Source organism: Osmerus eperlanus, chromosome 5, assembly GCF_963692335.1.
Source record: "Osmerus eperlanus chromosome 5, fOsmEpe2.1, whole genome shotgun sequence".
Taxonomy (NCBI): Eukaryota; Metazoa; Chordata; class Actinopteri; order Osmeriformes; family Osmeridae; genus Osmerus; species Osmerus eperlanus.
In genome coordinates, this window is record NC_085022.1 from 9614753 (window position 1) to 9635555 (window position 20803).

The 20803-nt window shown below is 40.5% G+C and overlaps 1 protein-coding gene across 4 annotated transcripts in view; it reads right to left on the bottom strand.

The window, feature by feature from the left end:
* tbc1d2b (TBC1 domain family, member 2B) overlaps positions 1-20803 on the bottom strand; it is a 126296-nt gene that overhangs the window by 20768 nt on the left and 84725 nt on the right. For 3 of the 4 annotated variants that reach the window (XM_062461543.1, XM_062461541.1, XM_062461544.1), the window contains exons 6-10: positions 10664-11086; positions 10304-10414; positions 9900-10096; positions 9272-9766; positions 8891-9008 (exon numbers count right to left, since the gene is read on the bottom strand). In XM_062461543.1, the coding sequence (XP_062317527.1) occupies positions 8891-9008; positions 9272-9766; positions 9900-10096; positions 10304-10414; positions 10664-11086 (1344 nt within the window). The remainder of the gene's footprint in view (positions 1-8890; positions 9009-9271; positions 9767-9899; positions 10097-10303; positions 10415-10663; positions 11087-20803) is intronic. The other variant, XM_062461542.1, reaches the window with a different exon arrangement.

Sequence of the window (20803 nt, forward strand, 5' to 3'; positions counted from 1 at the left end):
CTACAATGTGGGAGAAGCTGAAAGCTGAACTGTTAAACAGAAGAAGAAGTAGGCTAGCTAGTCGTAACAAGAATATTATCGTTTTAACAGATTAAATTATAGTTGGGATAGTATTAGCAGTAGCAGATGTAGCCTATGCGTTTACTCGGCTTTCTTAGTTGGATTCAATGTGTTGATGGAATGAAACATACAGCAGTAGGGCCGATACAGGAAGACACGGCGACACTTTGTTGCAGAAGGATGATGGTGCAAGTTTTGTCCGTGGAGCATACAACGATTAATAAAAAAGAATCATGTAGACGCGTTTATTGAGTAATCGCATAACTAATTACACATGTAAACGGAGTAATCGTATTATTGTCATAAACCGACAATTGCTAGTAATCGTGTTTCTCATGGTCAAGTAAACGTACCAATCACCTGTGTGAGAGACTGAGTGGTGCGTGTCTGTTACAGTGATGGTGCAGCTATGATTGCTAACGCGCTGAGGGCAGAGAATAAGAGAAATGTAGCTAGAATCCACACCTCAAACAAGATAACCTAGACGCAAAACTGTACATCCAATCCAAAATATAAGGATATTTTCCGAGACCCAAGACTCTGCCGAAACCAGAGATATTCTTTATATGTCTGTGCAGTCAGAAATACGACTCTACCTGCAGTTTCAAAAACGTGTTCCTTTTGCTTTCCTGGTGCTTGTTTGTTTGGTTGCCACGGTGATGGCGCAGCTGTGATAGCTAACGAGCTAGGCAGAGAGAAAAACGAACATTTACCTAGCATCCACACCTCAAACAAGTTGACCTAGACGCAAAACTATACGTCCAATCCAAAATATAAGGATATTTTCCGAGACCCAAGACTCTGCCGAAACCAGAGATGTCCTTTATATGTCTGTGCGGTCAGAAATACGACTCTATCGGCAGTTTCAAAATCTTGTTCCTTCTTGCTTTCTCTGACTGATTTTACTCACCTCTCCATTGAAGTTAGTGAGAGAATTTGAAAGGCTGCTCTCGCTTCAAGGCTCATAGCTGAAAATCTGTAAATGTGAGCTCTTTAGTAGTTACATTGGCTGAAAGAGGACAATTTTTCCTACATTTTAAGGTATAACTTGTTTCTGTAAGTTAAACTATATGAACGTTAGAGGAATTTGTTTGACAAATTAGTTGAATATCAGAAAAAGAGCAGCAAGCAGAGTGTGCCACTCTGCTTGCTGCTCATTCATAAAAATCAAGAAGGAGCAAACATTTTAATGTATTTTAAACTGTCATAATTCAAAATTGGCTGAACATTTGAAAAAGCTGAATCATTTGGGAATAGCTGAATGTCTTGTGAACATTTTAAAGGTTGAATGGTGTCTCTAGCTGAAAGTAAGCTGAAGTAGTTACGTTTGAAAGAGGAGGAAGCTTTTTAATGATTTGAAAGGATTTACCATTACTTTTAATGGGAGAATAATTTGCACAAAAACCTTAATGTCTTAAAAAGTATAAAAGTGAGAAATACCAAAAGTCATAGCCATCATCTCCTGAAGGAGCTGAACGTTTTGATACCTAAATTGTAGGAATCGGTGAAAGTATGCAGAACGAGTTAAAGGCCAAAAAACGGCGGAAGAACTAAGAAGTTGAAAAACAATAGTGAGAATGCTGAACAGCATTCTCACAATAAATATATATGTGAGAGAACAAAGGTTGTGCTCTCGCCGAAGGCTTGAGCACACCCAATAATATATATGTGAGAGAACAAAGGTTGTGCTCTCGCCGAAGGCTTGAGCACACCCAATAATGCAAACCACTGCTATACATTATTATGCTAATGAGCCATGAGCAGCACCCTCTGTCACAAGGAGAAACAGGCATGTCCTGCATGCTCAACAGGGGGCAAACCAAAAATGTCTCCCAATTAGACCAGGAGCCGGTTGCACAAAACACCTTAAGTTTTTTCCCCAACTATGACACTTAAGGGTACATTTCTCCTTACCTAAGGGTGTTGCACAGAATCCGTTAAATGGTTTCCTTAGCTAAGGTGAAACTTTAAGGGATTTACTACATTGAACGTGATTTCACAGCAGTAAAAAATGACATTTCCACGGAGACCGTGTTTGTTCAGTTGTATCGCTAGTGCATCACCTTACAAAGCTTAAGCTAGAGCTAAGCTCTAGCTAGACCTATGAAAAAAATCGAAGAAGGCAAGAAAATATTGTGCTTCTACAAGAATACAACAAAAGAAAGCACATACTAAAAAGAAAATTTGATCCACAAATAACTGCCAACAAAAAACAACGAATGTAGGACGAAATTGCAACAAAAACTAGAGGGTACTTTCCAGTGATGAAGCGTTTGTTTGTAGGATTAACGCCAGCTGCAGCAAACACTTATCCCAGCCCCGGTTTGGCTGTTCGTGACGGTCAGCTATGACAGTCTTGAGCCTCGATTTTTGCAGATTTCTCTGAAACTTGCTAAAATAAAAACGATCTAGCTAGATTATGTACACTTTAAGCTCAATGTACATACCTTGTTTGGCCAATTTGGTCGATTGTGGAAAAGAAGTCGAAACGTTTTAAGTTATGGAGAGCCATCGCGCTAGCTTGATTATAAGAGAGAATAACAGAAATATAGCTAGAATCCACACCTCAAACAAGTTAACCTAGACGCAAAACTATACGTCCAATCCAAAAAATAAGGATATTTTCCGAGACCCAAACTCTGCCGAAACCATAGATATCCTTTATATGACTGTGCGTAGTGATGGGTCGTTCGCGAACGATCCGGCTCTAAGAGCCGGCTCTTGAAGGTGAACGTTGGGAGCTGGCTCGCATATCTGAAGAGCCGACTCGAAAACGGTGCGTGTCTGTTTGGTGTCTGTTTGGTTGCCACGGTGATGGCGCAGCTGTGATAGCTAACGAGCTAGGCAGAGAGAAAAACAAACATTTACCTAGCATCCACACCTCAAACAAGTTGACCTAGACGCAAAACTACACGTCCAATCAAGAAAATTAGGATATTTTCCAAGACCAAAGACTCTGCAGAAACTAGAGATGTCCTTTATATGTCTGTGCTGTCAGAAATATGTCTCTACCGGCAGTTTCGAAATCGTCTTCCTTCTTGCTTTCTCTGACGGATTTTACCCACCTCTCCATTGAAGTTAGTGAGAGAATTTGAAAGGCTGCTCTTGCTTCAAGGCTCATAGCTGAAAATCTGTAAATGTGAGCTCTTTAGTAGTTACATTGGCTGAAAGAGGACAATCTTTCCTACATTTTAAGGTAGAATTTGTTTCTGTAAGTTAAACTATATGAAAGTTAGAGGAATTTGTTTGACAATTTAGTTGAATATCAGAAAAAGATCAGGCAGCAGTGTGCCACTCTGCTTGCTGCTCATTCATAAATTCAAGAAGGAGCAAACATTTTAATGTATTTCAAACTGTCATAATTCAAAATTGGCTGAATATTTGAAAAAGCTGAATAATTTGGGAATAGCTGAATGTCTTGTGAACATTTTAAAGGTTGAATGGTTTCTCTAGCTGAAAGTATCCTGAAGTAGTTACGTTTGAAAGAGGAGGAAGCATTTTAATGATTTGAAAGGATTTACCATTACTTTAATGGGAGAATAATTTGCACAAAAACCTTAATATCTTAAAAAGTATAAAAGTGAGAAATACCAAAAGACATAGCACTCATCTCCTGAAGGAGCTGAACGTTTTGATACAAAAATTGTAGGAATCGTCGAAAGTATGCAGGACTAGTTAAAGGACAAAAAACGGCGGAAGAACTAAGAAGTTGGAAAAACAATAGTGAGAATGCTGAACAGCATTCTCACAATAAGTTGAATAAAGATTCAAAGAACAATACTTGGAATGCTGAAGCAGCATTCCAAAAATAAAGAGAAACAGGAAAACAATAGTGAGAATTGTGAGAATGCTTAACAGCATTCTCACAATAATAACTAGAAAGTGCATTTCCTGCAGAAAATGCATTGGAATGCTGAAAGATGAATTTATTTATTTTTAATTGCTGAAAATACAGAAATGAGAAAATACCCGCAAGCTGAAAGCTGAAATGAATTCCAAAAATGTGTGAGTCACACAAAAGATGCAGTGTGGAAGCTGAACTTCATCATCTAACAAAGCTAAGTGCTTAAATACAATGCGGGAGAATACGTTTGAACGTTGTGAAGCAATCAAAGAAATAGTTGAATTTCAAGAGGCAGTGTGGAAGCTGAACTGCATCATCTAACAAAGCTAAGAGCTTAAATAGCCTACAATGCGGGAGAAGCTGAAAGCTGAACTGTTAAACAGAAGAAGAAGTAGGCTAGCTAGTCGTAACAAGAATATTATAGTTTTAACAGCTGAAATTATATCTGGGATCGTAATAGCAGATCATGTAGCCTATCATTGAGTGTGTTTACTCGGCTTTCTCAGTAGGATTCAATGTGTTGATTGAATTAAACATACAGCAGTAGGGCCGATACAGGAAGACACGGCGACACTTTGTTGCAGAAGGATGATGGTGCAAGTTTTGTCCGTGGAGCATACAACGATTAATAAAAAGACACATATAAACGGAGTAGCCTAATCGTATTATTGGCATAAACCGACAATTGCTAGTAATCGGGTTTCTCATGGTCAAGTGGACGCACTCAATGGCGTAGTAGAACAAAACAGTTCCATTAGCAATAGTAGTAAAAGAGATATTAGCAGCATCTGCAGAATTATTAGGTGCTCTTAGTCCTTTAATGAGACTAGTTGACTGAATAGCTTGTCTTGTGTCTCCACTAATAAGCTAATACCAATCACCTGTGTAAGAGACTGAGTGGCGCATGTCTGTTTGGTTGCCACGGTGATGGTGCATCTATGATTGCTAACGTGCTGAGGGCAGAGCGAATAACAGAAATGTAGCTAGAATCCACACCTCAAACAAGTTAACCTAGATGCAAAACTATACGTCCAATCCAAAAAATAAGGATATTTTCCGAGACCCAAGACTTTGCCGAAACCAAAGATATCCTTTATATGTCTGTGCGCTCAGAAATACGACTACCGGCAGTTTCAAAAACGTCTAACTTCTGCTTTCTCTGAGAAATGTGTCACCAGATTTGCATTGGTCTCTATGGGGCAAGAGTTGGACTTCGTGGGGCTCTGAACAAATGTGTACGTCTGTTGGATTCCACAGACAACTGTCTACGACCAGCACAAAATTAGCTATCTATTGATCCAAAATTGTGGCAATGCTGGCAAACTAGAAATACTTTTTGAAACTGATTTCGAAGCTCCTCTCCACTCTAAGCGTTTCAGTCAGCACTCTAAGGCTCTCACATACACACCCATGTAAATCTCAGAAACGGTTTGAAAAACTCATGAAACATAATCAGTGATATTACAAAAAGTTGAATAGATATCAAAAAGCTGATTAAAAAAAAAATGTTTAGGGTTTTGTCAACATGTTAAAGTTTAAATGGTGGCTGTAGCTGAAGGATTGAGGAAGAAGAAGGATTTGAAAGTTGAAGAAGTTTAAGAGGATTGAGAGGATTTGAGAAAGAAAACTTGGAAAACCATGTTAAAAATATTATGAATATTGATTTATATTAATTCAAGCATAAGAGGTACAAAGCTGAAAAGATATAGCAGTCATAGCCTGAAACTGCTGAATTTTTTGATAGCTGAACGGTTTTAATAGCTGAAGATTTGAAGGCGCTGAAAGGTGTCGCGGAACAAATAGAATAAGAAGTTGAATAAAGATTTGTTGGAATGCTGAAGCAGCATTCCAACAAATAATAACTAGAGAGGGTACAATTTCTGGGGAAATTGTAGGGTGTGCTTGCTTGCGTCGGTTGCAAGTGGGTCTGTCCTCTAAGTTTTTCCCTTCTAGTGATATTTTCAAGCATTTAGCCTACTCATATTGCATATTTCATTAAGAACACCCTTTGAAACAGCTGCAAACCCCCTTTGAAACAAGCTACTCTGACAACGTTGTCACTGGCAGTATATTTCAGATGGAATCGCGATTCAAACAGTACCGTCTGCTAACTGAAAATATGCCCCCCAAAACGTAAATAAGTTTGACATTAATGTAGGGGGAAATGGCTAATTCAAAATAAGTTTGCTAGAGGCAAGCTAGCTGCTGTTGCTCCACATTTCACTGATTGTTTGAAAGTGCCGGAAATGAGAACGTTTCTTTTGACATAAAGTTTAGCTGTGGCATTGAAGACAGTACTACACTGCCAGTGGGCGAGTCAAGTCTGACTGAGGCTAACGTCAAAACAAGCTGCGGTGTCACTCAAATTCCAAGTTTTACACAAATCACAAAAATATGCTGACCCGCTGGCTGTCTTCGCAATCGCCATATCTTTAAAACACTGCCCTCCTTCTCCTTCTGATTTTTGATGTAGAATTGACCCTGGTACGAAATTAAGAAAATACTCATCAGAGATCGACAACAGCTGACGCAATCGTCAACGGAGGCTGACGGGGCTCTCACGTAGCAAACCAATCAAAGTTTTTACAGCAACCTACATTAAAATCTCACCATCTGGCTGTCTTCACAATAGTCATATCGTCATATCATTGCCCTCCTTCTGTTTTTTGGTGTAGAATTGACCAACTATAAAATTACGAAAATACTAGACTATGACGCTTGCATGGCTAGGCAGTCTCACGGGCGACCCGCACTCGCTCAAATTACAAAGACTTTCACGACCTAAATCAAAAATCCGAGATGGCAGTTCCACTCGAAATTGCTTTCTCAACAAAGCCCAATGGTTGGTAATTTTGGGAGTTGGCATTTTTCACCCATAATCCAAGCTCCAACTTGCGTGCTAGAACGTCTCTATCACGTTGTATCCATGCGTCGTTGCTAATGTGTGCTGACGTAGTGACGTAGGCTAGCACTGAGTACCCTTTGTTGACAGAAGGCACTTTTTGGCACAAAAACCCAATTTCTACTTAAACCATGCAACGGAACGTAAATAAAAATACAAGCAACTCAATCGCTACCAAGACAAAACTTTTGACACCTAGGTTGTCTATGTAGTCCAAATATTGACTGAGGCTTCGGGGGTCAAAAATAAATAATAATAAATATATATGTGAGAGAACAAAGGTTGGTGCCCTTGCCGAAGGCAAAGCACACCCAAATATATATGTGAGAGAACAAAGGTTGTGCCCTTAACGAAGGCAAAGCACACCCAATTAGTAAATAGTTATCACCCTGGCCTCTTTGCTTGTGGCGTTTCTGCAGCTGCCTTGCAGTAAAGCAGTTAGCTTAGCTATCTCCCAGAAATTAACGAGCTGCTAAACTAATGTCAGAGCCTGTTTAACCCATGTGCTGCCTTCGGGTCAAATGAACCAAAGGTTCACAACGAACCATCGTTGTGTTTACCCAATTTTACCCAATACAAAAACGAATATTTTTTTTTTCTTTTAACCATCGCAATGTGGGGGGTCTGAGACAGCCCAACGGTTAAAAGAAAATGCTTCACTTTGTTTTTGTATGCGGTAAAGTTGTCGCAATACGACGGTGGATCACAATGACTGATGGGTCAGAATGACCCGAAGATAACACAAGGGTTAAGGAGAGCCTGGCCACTCCCTATTAAGCCCCATTGTACCGAATTTTGTTGCAGTTCCACCAGAGTTCCACTGGGAGTGACCGCGGTCGAGTGCAGAATGAATGGGAGTCAATGGAGCTAAACGGCTAAATTAGTCTCTTTCACCTGATTGTCGTTGAGAAATCTCAGATTTTATTGTAGTTTTTATATGTTCAACAAGGATTATAGGTTGAAAATTGAATGAACGAGCACTTATGTCCTTTCTATTTCTTACAGGTTGAGTCGTTGTTGCCCATAACACGCTGTGTGTATTTGTTTTGCCTCCCCTTTCGAATTCAAAATTCAAATTGCTAGAAAAAAAATTATATCCTGAGAAAAGTGGATTTTGAGGGGTATAGCTCCATAGACCTCCATTCATTCTGCACTCGACCGTTAGCGCCCTCATATGGAACTAGAGTGGAACTGCAACCAGTTCAGAACCCGGAAGTTTCCCGAGAGTGGCAGTTCTCTCTATATTAGACATTCTCTGCTAATGTTCTGCTAGAGGTAGTCACGCGAGTTTCCGTGACGTTAGTGACGTAAGTAGTGTCATTGATTGTGGCTAGCAAGTTAGCCACTGTTAGCTTCACTTTTCGCCACAAAAACGTAATTTCTACTTAAACCGTGCAACGGAACGTAAATACAAATACAAGCAACTCAATCGCTACCAAGACGAAACTTTTGACATCGACGTTGTCTATGTAAAGAAAAAAAAATATATGATATGGACTGTTATGTCCAAAAAATAGATAACCAATTACAGGAGGGAGTCCAATAAAACTGGTGATACCAACTTTACTTGTAGGTCTTGTTGCTAGCCTACACAGTAACGTTTAAGTGAGAGCTACTTCTTCTAACTGTGTAGATCAAAATGAGATCTTTACTCTGCATTTACCGGCGTGAGTCTAGCTACTTACAGCGGTAGCCGACGCATAAATAGCCTTCATATTTAGACTGCAGCACAATAGCCTAACAGTACTATAGGTGTGGGATGGGTTCATGTATCTCCATAAACTCGGCCACGTTGCGGTAAAGAATAAGTCAGAGGTGCCTTAAGTTTTCTTCCTTACTTTGTTTGCTAAGGGCTATCATGCAACACTTTAACAAACTTTAAGGGAATCCTTAAGTATAAGACAAAGCTAAGCAGAAAACCTTAAATACTTAAGGGAATATTTAAGTAAACCTTAAGGAAAAGACTTAAGGGTGCTTTGTGCAACCGATTATATTTTAAGGAAACCGTAACTCTGACTTTAAGGAAAATCTTAACTTAAGGTGTTTTGTGCAACCGGCCCCAGACCTTGAAGCAGTGTGTTCACCTGTGAGCCCAGCAGTGTCTTGGTGTAGTAGTCCCGAGGCATGAAGACTTCTACAATGGCTATGAGGCACCAAAAGGCATCCTCCTGGTCTAGATAGAGAAGCGCAATGGCTGCCAGCCTGACAAGAGAAGAGAGAGTCATACTGATTAGCACCATAATCGAGACAGACTTAAAAGAGCTGAGGATACATAACAAAATAGCTCCCAGTAAGCACCTGTGGCAAAATAATGTCACCTTATTAACCCTGAGCAGAAACTTTGAAAAGAAAGTTGATAACCATTCATCCAGACATATCTTATCTTTTAAGCACAGTAAACATCTACTTAATGTGCAGCATTTGGCAACAGGTCACATGCTTAAAAACCAAGGCCCTCCCTATACCTGTTGAGGCCTTGGCAGTAGCCGATGTCTGGGTTCCTCCAGGAGAAGGCCATCAGCACGTTCCTGAGTTTCTGGATGCCATCTGCGCTGGGGGAGGAGTAGTGCTTGTTGTTAGGAAGAGTTCGCAGCAGGTCCAGCTCGATCTGTTTGGAGGCCGGGTTGGGTTTCTCCCGGGCCACACGCAGGAGGGTTTCATAGTAGTCTGTCGCTAAGCTGTCACGGAATTTCTTGACATGGAAGGCCACGCACCAGCGCCACACTTTGGAACGGTGCACATGAGGCACTCCGCTTCGCATCAGGGTCTTGAGCTCCGGGGAGCGCACCATCTCCCTGTTCATGGTGCTGGACAGGTAGTTCTCCCACTTCACCCCCACAGACACCTCCTTGTCGGTCAGGGAGAGTGAGTGCAGGTCCAGGGCCCTAACTTTGGCCACCAGCTTCTCCTCCTCATCCTCCTCCTCAGGGACCGTTTTGAAACCATATACGTCATACTCACTGTGCAGAAAAGAGGAGATACACAGACAACACTCAGGTCAATGAGTCATCAAATCATGTTTCTTTACATTGTGTAAAAATATGAATTAAAAACATAGTTCCTAACTCTATGAATGCTGATTAAGTGCAGTACCTGACGGGATGTGGCTTGAAGATGGTGTGTTCTTGCACGTCAGTGGTCTCAACCTGCAGGGCGTCCTCGAGCAATCTGGAGATGACCTCGCTGGCCTGAGTCTGCTCTGAGAATGAACACACTGGGGTCTTCACCTCCTGGAGCAGAACCAGGTACTTACTCTCCACCTGGCACAGCTGGGCCTCTAGGACTGTGTACTGGCACAAAAACATGAGTACACACGATTGTTTGAGAAACTAGTATTTTATTTGGATGGCATTTTCAAATGAGTAGACACATGGTTTCACAAGTGTCTACAGCTGAGAGACTTCCTCTAAAAGTCTGTTCCTGTTTCTATTATCAGTAGCACAGTTTAACACCAACGAACAACCAAACCTCAGCCACCACAGAATAATCTATTTTACCTTCGCCTCCATTGCTTTCTCTCTGCTCTCTGCATTCCTGCGTAGAACGGTAAGCTCCAGGATTTCTTTGTTCAGGAACTTGTTCTGAGACTTGTATCCTTCTAGACTGTCCTACAAAAATACATGAACAATACTCAGTCCTCAGGTACTAAAAATAATTACGATTTAAATGAACTGAATGTCTGGTTTGAAAATTCACTTTTGCCAAACTCAAAAAGATGTGTGACTTCTGAAGTACCAGCTTAGAAAGTACTGAGGTCAGTTGGTTCATTCACTTCCTTCCTCTCAGCCAAGTCATATAGTTATATTTAGTATTACAGCATGTATGCTCTCATGTGTAGATACTAGTGCTGTGTTTACCTTGAGGTTGTCCAGTTCCTGCTGGTCCTTGTTTGGGGGTGGTGAGCTGCCCTCTGGGGAACCGTCGCAACCCTCACCACTCTGCTGGGAGAGCTTGATGATGACTTCATCCTTGGCCTGGATTGTCTCCATCAGCATACCAAGCTGGTCATTGATCTCACCCACCTTGATTTTCAGGCCCTTCAGCTCTTGCTGTAGGCTCTCCTTCTCCAGGCCAAGCCGCTCCATATGGCCACACAGGGCCTTGATCTGCTCCTCCCTCTCCTGGAGGAGAGCCTGGGCCTGGGCTTGTTGCTTATCTCCCCCTGGGCCTGGTTCTAGGCTTGGATCTTGACCTGGGGTTGAGTCCGCAGTAGGGCTGCCTGCTGGATATTGTTCACACTGGGAGCTCCTCAGGGTCTGCTGTAGAAGCCTCACCAGCTCCTATTAGAGATGACAAAGGATACTCATCAAGGTGATGCGGCCTTTGTCAATTACGCCCCAAAACTATGGAACACATTACCCATAAATATTAGGGAAGCAAACAAGCTAAACATTTTCAAAAGACAGCTTAAAATCGTTTTACCAAAGCATTGAACTAATATGATCTCAGAAGGTAATAAAACCTTCTGAGATCAAATTAGTTTTTATCAGTTGTATTATTTTTTTATTGATTTTTTGGATTCCCTCAAAGACTGCGTCTTGTGTTTGACTTGTATTATTGTTTTTACGGATTGTGTTACATTTTATTTATATTGGGAAACCACTGTGGCTCGAGATACTGCAAAGACTGGCTCGAGATACCGCAAAGACTGTGGCTCGAGACACCGCAAAGACTGCGGCTTGTAATCGAAAGGCTTGAGCAACATAGGTTCTGGACTGCTGGGCCTGAGATTGTGTGTTTTGGATTTGAATTAGTTACATTATATTTTGACATTTTTATTAGTATTGGTAAAAAGCAAAGACTGTGGCTCGCAGGGTTCAGTAGGTTCAGTAGGTTAGGGTGTGCTTGCCTTTGGCAAGAGCACAACCTTTGTTCTCTCACATATATATTATTATTGGGTGTGCTTTGCCTTCAGCAAGGGCACAACCTTTGTTCTCTCACATATATATTATTTATTAGTGTGTTTGCTGCAAGCACAAACACTAGTTATTCTGCATACTTGTTATTATTATTATTATTATTAGTAGTATGTTTGCTGCAAGAAAAAATCCTTTCAAATCATTAAAAAAGCTTCCTCCTCTTTCAAACTTAAGTACTTCAGCATACTTTCAGCTAGAGACACCATTCAACCTTTAAAATGTTCACAAGACATTCAGCTATTCCCAAATGATTCAGCTTTTTCAAATATTCAGCCAATTTTGAATTATGACAGTTTCAAATATATAAACTTTTGCTCCTTGATTTTTATGAATGACCAATGTAACTACTAAAGAGCTGACATTTACAGATTTTCAGCTATGAGCCTTGAAGCGAGAGCAGCCTTTCAAATTATCTCACTAACTTCAATGGAGAGGTGGGTAAAATTGGTCAGAGAAAGCCGAAGGAACAAGATTTTGAGTCGTATTTCTGACCAAACAGACATATAAAGGACATCTCTGGTTTCGGCAGAGTCTTTGGTCTCGGAAAATATCCTTATTTTTTGGATTGGACGTATAGTTTTGCGTCTAGGTTAACTTGTTTGAGGTGTGGATTCTAGCTAAATTTGTTATTCTCTCTGCCCAGCTTGTTAGCGATCACAGCTGCTCCATCGACGTGGCAACCAAACAAACACGCACCAGGAAACCAAAAGGAACACGTTTTCGAAACTGCAGGTAGAGTCGTATTTCTGACTGCACAAACATATAAAGAATATCTCGGCAGAGTCTTGGGTCTCGGAAAATATCCTTATTTTTTGGATTGGACGGGCACAACCTTTGTTCTCTCACATATATATTATTTATTAGTGTGTTTGCTGCAAGCACAAACAATAGTTATTCTGCATACTTGTTATTAGGGGCCAAGCAGCGAAGCTGCGAGGCACCTATTGTTATTGTTAGTATTATTATTATTAGGGGCCAAGCAGCGAAGCTGCGAGGCACCTATTGTTATTGTTAGTATTATTATTATTGGGTGTGCTCAAGCCTTCGGCGAGAGCACAACCTTTGTTCTCTCACATATATATTATTATTATTATTTTTATTTCTTTTTGCCCCCCTAAAACTCAGTCAATATTTGGCCTACATAGACAACGTAGGTGTCAAAAGTTTCGTCTTGGTAGCGATTGAGTTGCTTGTATTGGGATTTACGTTCCATTGCACGGTTTAAGTAGAAATTACGTTTTTGTGTCGAAAAGTGAAGCTAACGGTGGCTAACTTGCTAACCACAGTCAATGACGCTACTTACGTCACTAACGTCACGAAAACTCTCGTGACTACCTCTAGCAGAATATTAGTTTAGCAGCTCGTTAACTTCTGGGAGATAGCTAGGCTAACTATAGCTTTACTGCAAGGCAGCTGCAGAAACGCCACAAGCAAAGAGGCCAGGTGATAACTATTTACTAATTTTACTTTGTGATATGACACACAATTGTGATGTGTAATGTACAATATAAGCTGATATTATTAAGGAAGTACATCTACTTTCGGAAACAGTAGTGTACTATTTCACTGAAGTATTAGCATCATGACATTAGCCTGTGTTGCCCGGGCAACACATACTACAGTGGTCTATGATGTAGCGTTATCTGTTTTCAATCGTTAAAATAAACATTCCTCACATATACATTTTTGTTGTAGGGTTTATTCTGACATTAGTAAACGATTTGTTGGTGAAAAAACCATTACCTGTGGTTTCAAACCAGTGTAGCTCACTGCAACGCTGTAGCTTACGTGAGACACACTACAAAAACATCTAGCTTACACAACTGTAGGAAGTAAAACGGCGACAGAACATGTTCGGCACTCCCCTTACTTAAATCAAAAGTCTATCTAACTACTAACCTGAACTTCATTGCCACAGCCTAAACGTTGTCAATCTGTTCATGAAAATAATTAATTTCAGCTTAAACCGTACAACGGAACGTTAAATCCAATTCAACCAACGCAATCGCTACCAAGACGAACACAGCAGTAGTCTAGTACTGTACCGTAGTAGTACAATTTACCGGGCAGCTTCTCCACAAAGGGCTATATCGCATTTTGCGTTGTTACTGACAATGATCGCTACCAGTGAGCTTTTTATGAATGAGCGATTTTCCACTAAATAAATGTCAAGCTTATTTACGTTTTGGGGGGCATATTTTCAGTTAGCAGATGGTACTGTTTGAATCGCGATTCCATCTTCTACTGCCGGGTAACGTCGTAGAATAATCTTCAAAGGGGGTTCTTTATTAATGAATGAATGCAATGAGTAGGCTAAATGCCTGAAAATATCATGAGAAGGGAAAAACTTAAAATGACGTTTAAGTCATAGAGATTAGGTCCATTTTTACACCGGTCTGCCCAATGTATTCGTTTTGTTTCAACGATGAGGCTGCCTCTTGCAGGGGAAATGAGAAGACATCTATTTCATTCTACACTTCACTCGTATTTTCAGTTGTAAATGAGCAGCAAAAAAAAAATGCTTTTAAATCTATGTCATCTTTATAAATAATAAGTATGCATTTTTATATAAAATATACAGAAATATCAGTTGTAAAAATGTCATTCAAAAACGGACCCCTGTGCAACCGACGCAAGCAAGCACACCCTACAATTTCCCCAGAAATTGTACCCTCTCTAGTTATTAGGGGCCAAGCAGCGAAGCTGCCAGTCCGCCACATCCGCCAGTCAAAAAACTCTGATTCAATCAGAATTTCATGAAGACTCTTGAGAATGTTTAGTACACAAATCTCAGAAAAAGTTGACTGTAAGATGAAAAGTTGAATTTGGTGAATATTTGAAAAATGCATGCTTGGCTAATTGTTAAGGGAATTTCCAATGAAATGTCTCCCCTGCTCCTCAGCGCGCGCTCCACATTCTCACACACTCAGCCTTTCCCTTGACACACACAAGCTTGGCGAGACACATACACAACATTTCAGGCAATTGTGGGCTGACCAAGCCCCCACTCATTGCTTGGTCTTTAGCAAAGGCCCATGTGGATCTTGATGGTATTGCATTTCCGATTTTGTATGCAATGGTAAAAAGTTCTCAAAATCCTGAAACATTGATAGTATAGGCCAAGAGTAACTACCACACCACAAATGGCCCAATATCACCCATAAGTGACGCTACAGGCCACGCCCTCATACACAAAGATACAAGGCTTTCTGGAATGGGTAGGCTCACCAAGCCCCCTCCCTTCACTCCTTGGCTTGAAATAAAAGCCCTTGTGGATCTTGATGGTATTGCATTTCAGATTTGGTATCCCATTGGTAAGTCTACAGCATGGATGTTTCTATACAGTGACAATTTTTGAAGAATATACATTTTTCAATGGTTCGCAATGTTAGGAGGAATCCGCCATTGCTGCTTGCAGCTATATTTAGGATTCCTCCATAAGGAGGAAACCTATTGTTATTGTTAGTTTTATTATTATTAGGGTTCCTCCGGTAGGAGAACCCTATTGTTATTGGTGGTATTATTATTTTTTACCCATGGGAGTCAATGGCAGCCCCTAGACCAGTACCGTAAAAAGTTGTGAAATTTGGCATGTTGAAACTGCAGACCATTAGTAACTACCATACCAAACATGGGCCATGTGAGACAATAGGTGGCGCTACAGGCCACGCCCCAATATGTCAATTTTCAAATTGATGCCATTTGCAGGCCATAAGTCCCAAAATTCTGAAATTCATTACATATGCCTTATTTCTCATGAGGAATAAAAAAGCCTCAAGAAGCTATAACGGCCGCCATATTGGATTTTTCTGTACAATAAAGATTAAGGAAACGCGTTTTTTCCCTACTCCTCCTACATTTTTGGTCGAATTTTCTTCAAAATTGCCATAGATGATATCCAGACTGAGCCTCACAAAAGTTATCGTAGGGATTTCTGATTTTCAAAACCGTTTGTCCGGTAGAGCCAATCAAAATCTGCAACAAAGCAACCAAACAGGACGTTTGGTCAAATCTCAGCAAATCTTTGAGATATCAACACCAAACTTGGTATGTCACGTGGAAGACACTACAACATGTTACCATGTGCAAAGGCAACTTCATACCTCAAAAAATGATTGATATAAAGCAAATTGAATTTATTGCTAATGCTAAAATAATGCTTTACACATCCGCCGGCCAAAAACTGATACTCTGATTCAATCACTAGTTCATATGAAGACTCTTGAGAATGTTGAGTACACAAATCTGAGAAAAAGTTGACTGTAACATGAAAACTCGATTTTTAGTGAATATTTGAAACATGCATGCTTGGCTAATTTCTAGGGCTGTTTCCCCAAATCCTCTCTCCCTTTGCTCCTGTGCGCGCGTGCTCCACATTCTCACACACACAAGGGGCTCGCGCGAGCTTGGTACGACGCACAAGAAGAAGACCATTTTATAGTTGGAGAAGACTTGAAGACAACGACTGACGAGACTCCTGCAGCCCTCAGAGATTTTCATTGTTACATTTGACAGTGAGTAATAAGAGCCTACAACGGCAGTACAAAACATGTATTTTAGCGTTTGTATTCGTATGATAACTTGAAGACTTTTATACTGTTGTAAACAGGATAGCAGCTAATCTATCTACAGTAGGCTAGCTGAGCTAAGGATTTCTCTTTGTACAGGCAGTATTACAGGCTAGCAAGCCGTACAATCTTTAACATTATACTTGCTTCTGTGAGACGCGTTTGAAATTTGTATACTGTGCGTAACTATGCGGTTGGGTTGTTCTATTTCTACGGTCTTCACATCGTAAGTTATTCTTTTCCAAACTGTAGCTAGGTAGCCTAGTTTGCTGCACAGATAGAGCTACCTAGCATTAAACAAGTAGCAATGGTACCATGGTTGTTTTGCTTGCTAGCTTTGTTTGGGTTCATGGTTTGATCGTTTAGGAGTTCCATTGAAAGCCTATAGAGCTACAATACGTTTGTAATCGGCATGTTGTACTATGCTGCACGATTTCCCATCTCTTGATAACATTTTATATTTGTATCAATTTTATACACTAAATTGCCAAAGTATTCGCTCGGTTGCCTTTACACGCTCATGAACGTGAGTGACATCTCATTCTTAAACCATAGGATATGATGTCGGACCACCCTTTGTAGCTATAATAGTTTCAACTCGTCTAGGAAGGCTTTCCACAAGGTTTAAGAGGTTTATGGAAATGTTTTACCATTCTTCCAGAAGTGCATTTGTGAGGTCCAACATTGATGTGGAACAAGAAGGTTTGGCTCGTAGTCCCTGCTCTAATTCATCCCAAAGGTGTTGTATTGGGTTGAGGTCAGGACTGTGTGCAGGCCACTCAAGTTCGTCCACACCAATCTCTCTCATCCATGTGTTTATGGGCCTTGCTTTGTGCACTGTTGCACAGTCATGTTAGAACAGGAAGGGGCCATCTCCAAACTGTTCCCACAAAGTTTGGAGCATGAAATTGTCAAAATGTTGGTGAATTATTGCATTTCAGGAAATTAACTTATGGGTAGGAAATATTTAATGGATTGGGCTCGGCGGGGTATTTTGTCATCCATCCATTCCTACTCCATGCTCTTGATTATGTAATTGACCTACAGGTACATCTTCTAGGCTATGTTTATTTGTTTTAATTTTCTAATGTGAGTCAGTGGCTTGGCAGTATTTTAACAGTAAGGTTTGGTTATTTGTGTTAAACTGTGATGATTCTTTTGGTGAAACATGAATTTAAAGTAAAAACCATTTGCAAGATAAATTGTTCTCAATTGGTCTTAATTTGTATTTATAGTCGAGTCCGTTTCTCTATGTTTACATTTTACAGACTTAAATTTGAATGTAGACAGTGTAAATTGAATAAAGGTAAATAATGGATGTCTAAATATTTTTTTTAAGTACAGAGATTGGTGTTTTGAGAATCCTAACCATTTCAATATTTTCTTAAAGGTCTGTATACTAGAACTGTTGAGTATGAAGTTATGATAATGTAAGACTATGAAATTGTTAAGCAGTAGTGTGGTATGTTACATTTCATAGTTTTTGATGGTTTTTCTATGTGTTTTTTAGATGCCATGTTCCAGCAAGAGATCCAGGGACCAAGGATCCACTGTTGAGGTTAGACTTCCTTGTGGGAAAAAATGCTAAACCAGTGTGTTTAAGTGATAAGATTAATTGAGAAAAATGAATGTGAATGAGCATTTTTAACAACGTCTTTGTTACGGACCCATGTTTAAAATGTCCTAATTCAGTCTGTATAGTTGTGGTTGTGTGTTTTTTCTTTTCTCCCCTCTTTCTTTCTATTCGCTGCATGCAGGTATGGTCTAGTCAGCGTTTGTTGGCGGTTGGCTATCAGTCTCCCTATCTCGTGATTGGCAATCAGCCGCGCACTTCCAATCAGCGGTTTAGTTGTCAACATAAAATTACCACACTGGTCAGCTGTTTCAGAGATTGCTTTGGAAAGTTGCTTGTTTAGAGAGTTGTCAAGTCAGAGAGACTTCTTGTTGAAATCATTGTAAATGTTGTTATTATTTTGTTAGAATGGTTTGCTTCATAGTGAACCCTTTTAATAGAGCAGTTAGTGGTGCAGCGTTTATTCGAGGGTGGCGTTCATTCAAGGGCAACGTTTAATTGGTAAGAGAGATTCAGTGAATTGTAGCTGCAGTGCAGCCATAGACAAACACAGAATAGACAAGGAAGTCAAACAAAAGCCCAGTGTAAAATGTATGCCGCGCGTGTCTCTACTTTGTGTACAAATCTGACGCAGCATGCCGTAACATTCTTACACTTTAGCTTTCAAACAGAAACCTGTGCAGAAAGCACTCACCACCAGCAACAGATCTATAGCACGCAAACTTGGTGTTGATGAAAAGTACATTCAGGAATGGTTAAGTCAGCTACCTCGCCATATTGTATACAATATGTATAACTATCTATAGGCCTGAATGCAATTGTCGCAATTGCATTATAATAATGTATAATTTTTTTTCAAGCAATGTCTTAATTTAGAATTATATAATTGTATTCAGAATTATTACGTGACTTTATTTTGAAGGCCTTTTGGGACGCTCATGAGTGAGAGAGTCGACAACCTAACAGCAAGCGAAGCACAGACAATTTAAAGCTCTGATAAAAGTTTCAAGTTCAAGTTTATTATCATATACTCATAAACAGCATTTATAAGTAATGAAATTCTTTGTGCTCAATGTCCGTTCAACTTGCAGAATAAAAAAATTCAATACTAAAGGATGGAGAAAAAGGGTAGAAAAAATAAGAAAAATTGTAGTGCAAAAAGATATTTCAAGGACAGTTCAGCATCCTTATGGCATGTGTGAGAAAACTATCCCTGTATCTGATGGTACAGGACCTTATACTCTTGTATCGCCTTCCAGAAGGCAGGAGGGAGAAAAGACTGTGGCAGGGATGACTAGGGTCAGAAATGATCCACTTGGCCTTTCTCCTGCACCGCTGGCTGTAAAGGTCCTGAATGGATGGTAATGCAGTCCTTGTAATACGCTGTGCAGATTTGACCACTCTTTGTAGTGTCTTCCTGTCCTGGGCAGTGCTGTTGCCAAACCATGTTGTAATGCCACCAGTCAGTATGCTCACAATGGTGCACCGGTAAAAATTGGTCAGTATAGTGCAGTCCATGCCAAATTTCCACAGTCGCCGCTGAAAAAAGAGCCTCTGTTTCGCTGTCCTTGTAACCACACCAATATGGTGGTCCAGCTCAGATCCTCACTGATGTTGATACCAAAAAATCTGAAACTTTTGACTCTCCATAGCTGTGCCCTCGATGTGAATGGGTGCATGTTCTCCCTGCAGCCGCCTGTAGTCCACTATCAACTCCTTGGTTTTTGCTACATTAAGCAACAGGCTGTTATGCTGACACCAGGATGTCATTGTTGCCACCTCTGCTCTGTAGGCAGACTCATCACCATTCTTGATGCAGCCGATAATGGTGGTGTCATCTGCAAACATAATGATAGTGTTGGAGCTGTTTGTGGCTGCACAACCATAGGTGAACAGAGAGTACAACAGTGGGCTTAACACACAACTCTGTGGGGCACCAGTGCTGAGTGTTAGACTGGTGGGGTGATGTTACCTAGCCGTACTGCCTGTGTCCTATCCAGCTGCACATGGAAGGACTGATGTTCCGGTCCTGTAGTTTCATGATGAGCCTGGATGGTACTATGGTGTTGAAAACGGAGCTGAAGTCGATGAAGAGCATCCGCACGTATATGTTGTTCTGATCCAAGTGAAAGAGAGCAGTGTTCAAGGCCAAAGCTACAACATCATCTGTAGACCTGTTCGGCCTATATGCAAACTGGAGTGGGTCTAATGCAGGTGACAGGCAGAATGTAATGTGGTCTTTGACTAACGTCTCAAAGCATTTCATCACAACAGGGCAACAGGGCGGTAATCATTGAGACAGCTCACTGATGGTTTCTTAGAGACTGGGATGATGGTGGCTCCCTTGAACCTATTGGGGACGACAGACTGCGACAGGGAGAGGTTAAAGATGTCAGTGAACACCTCTGCCAGTTCAGGAGCACAGGCCTTGAGAACACAGCCAGGGATGTTGTCAGGTCCTGGAGCTTTATGCACATTCACTCTAAGTGATAAGTTTAAGGTTGTTATAGAGGTTGTTAGCAATCTAAGGAAACCTCTATTCCCTTGTGTAGGCTACAGCATGCAGCCAACAAAGTATGTTGTTTTGTGTCTGTATTTGACTTTGGTGAATGTTATTTACATGCTGCGCATGTCATTGCATGTTCATATTAAGCTTAAGTGGTCTTTATTTTCTCATTACAGCGTGAGTTTAGTTTTAACGGTGGATTTGGAGAAAAAGCTTCAAATAAATCTGTAGCAAGAAAGACACTTGTGCCTGCCAGTGTTTCATGGGATAATAGTATGCTACACTTGTAAATTACTTGTGTAATAAATACTGTGTTTTAATTTAACCAATTAAATAACCGTTTTCTGATTTTTGTGGGGAGGCGTTTAATCGAAGGTGCCATTTATTACACAATGTTCATTTTTGGTGCAGCGTTTATTCAAGGTCAACGT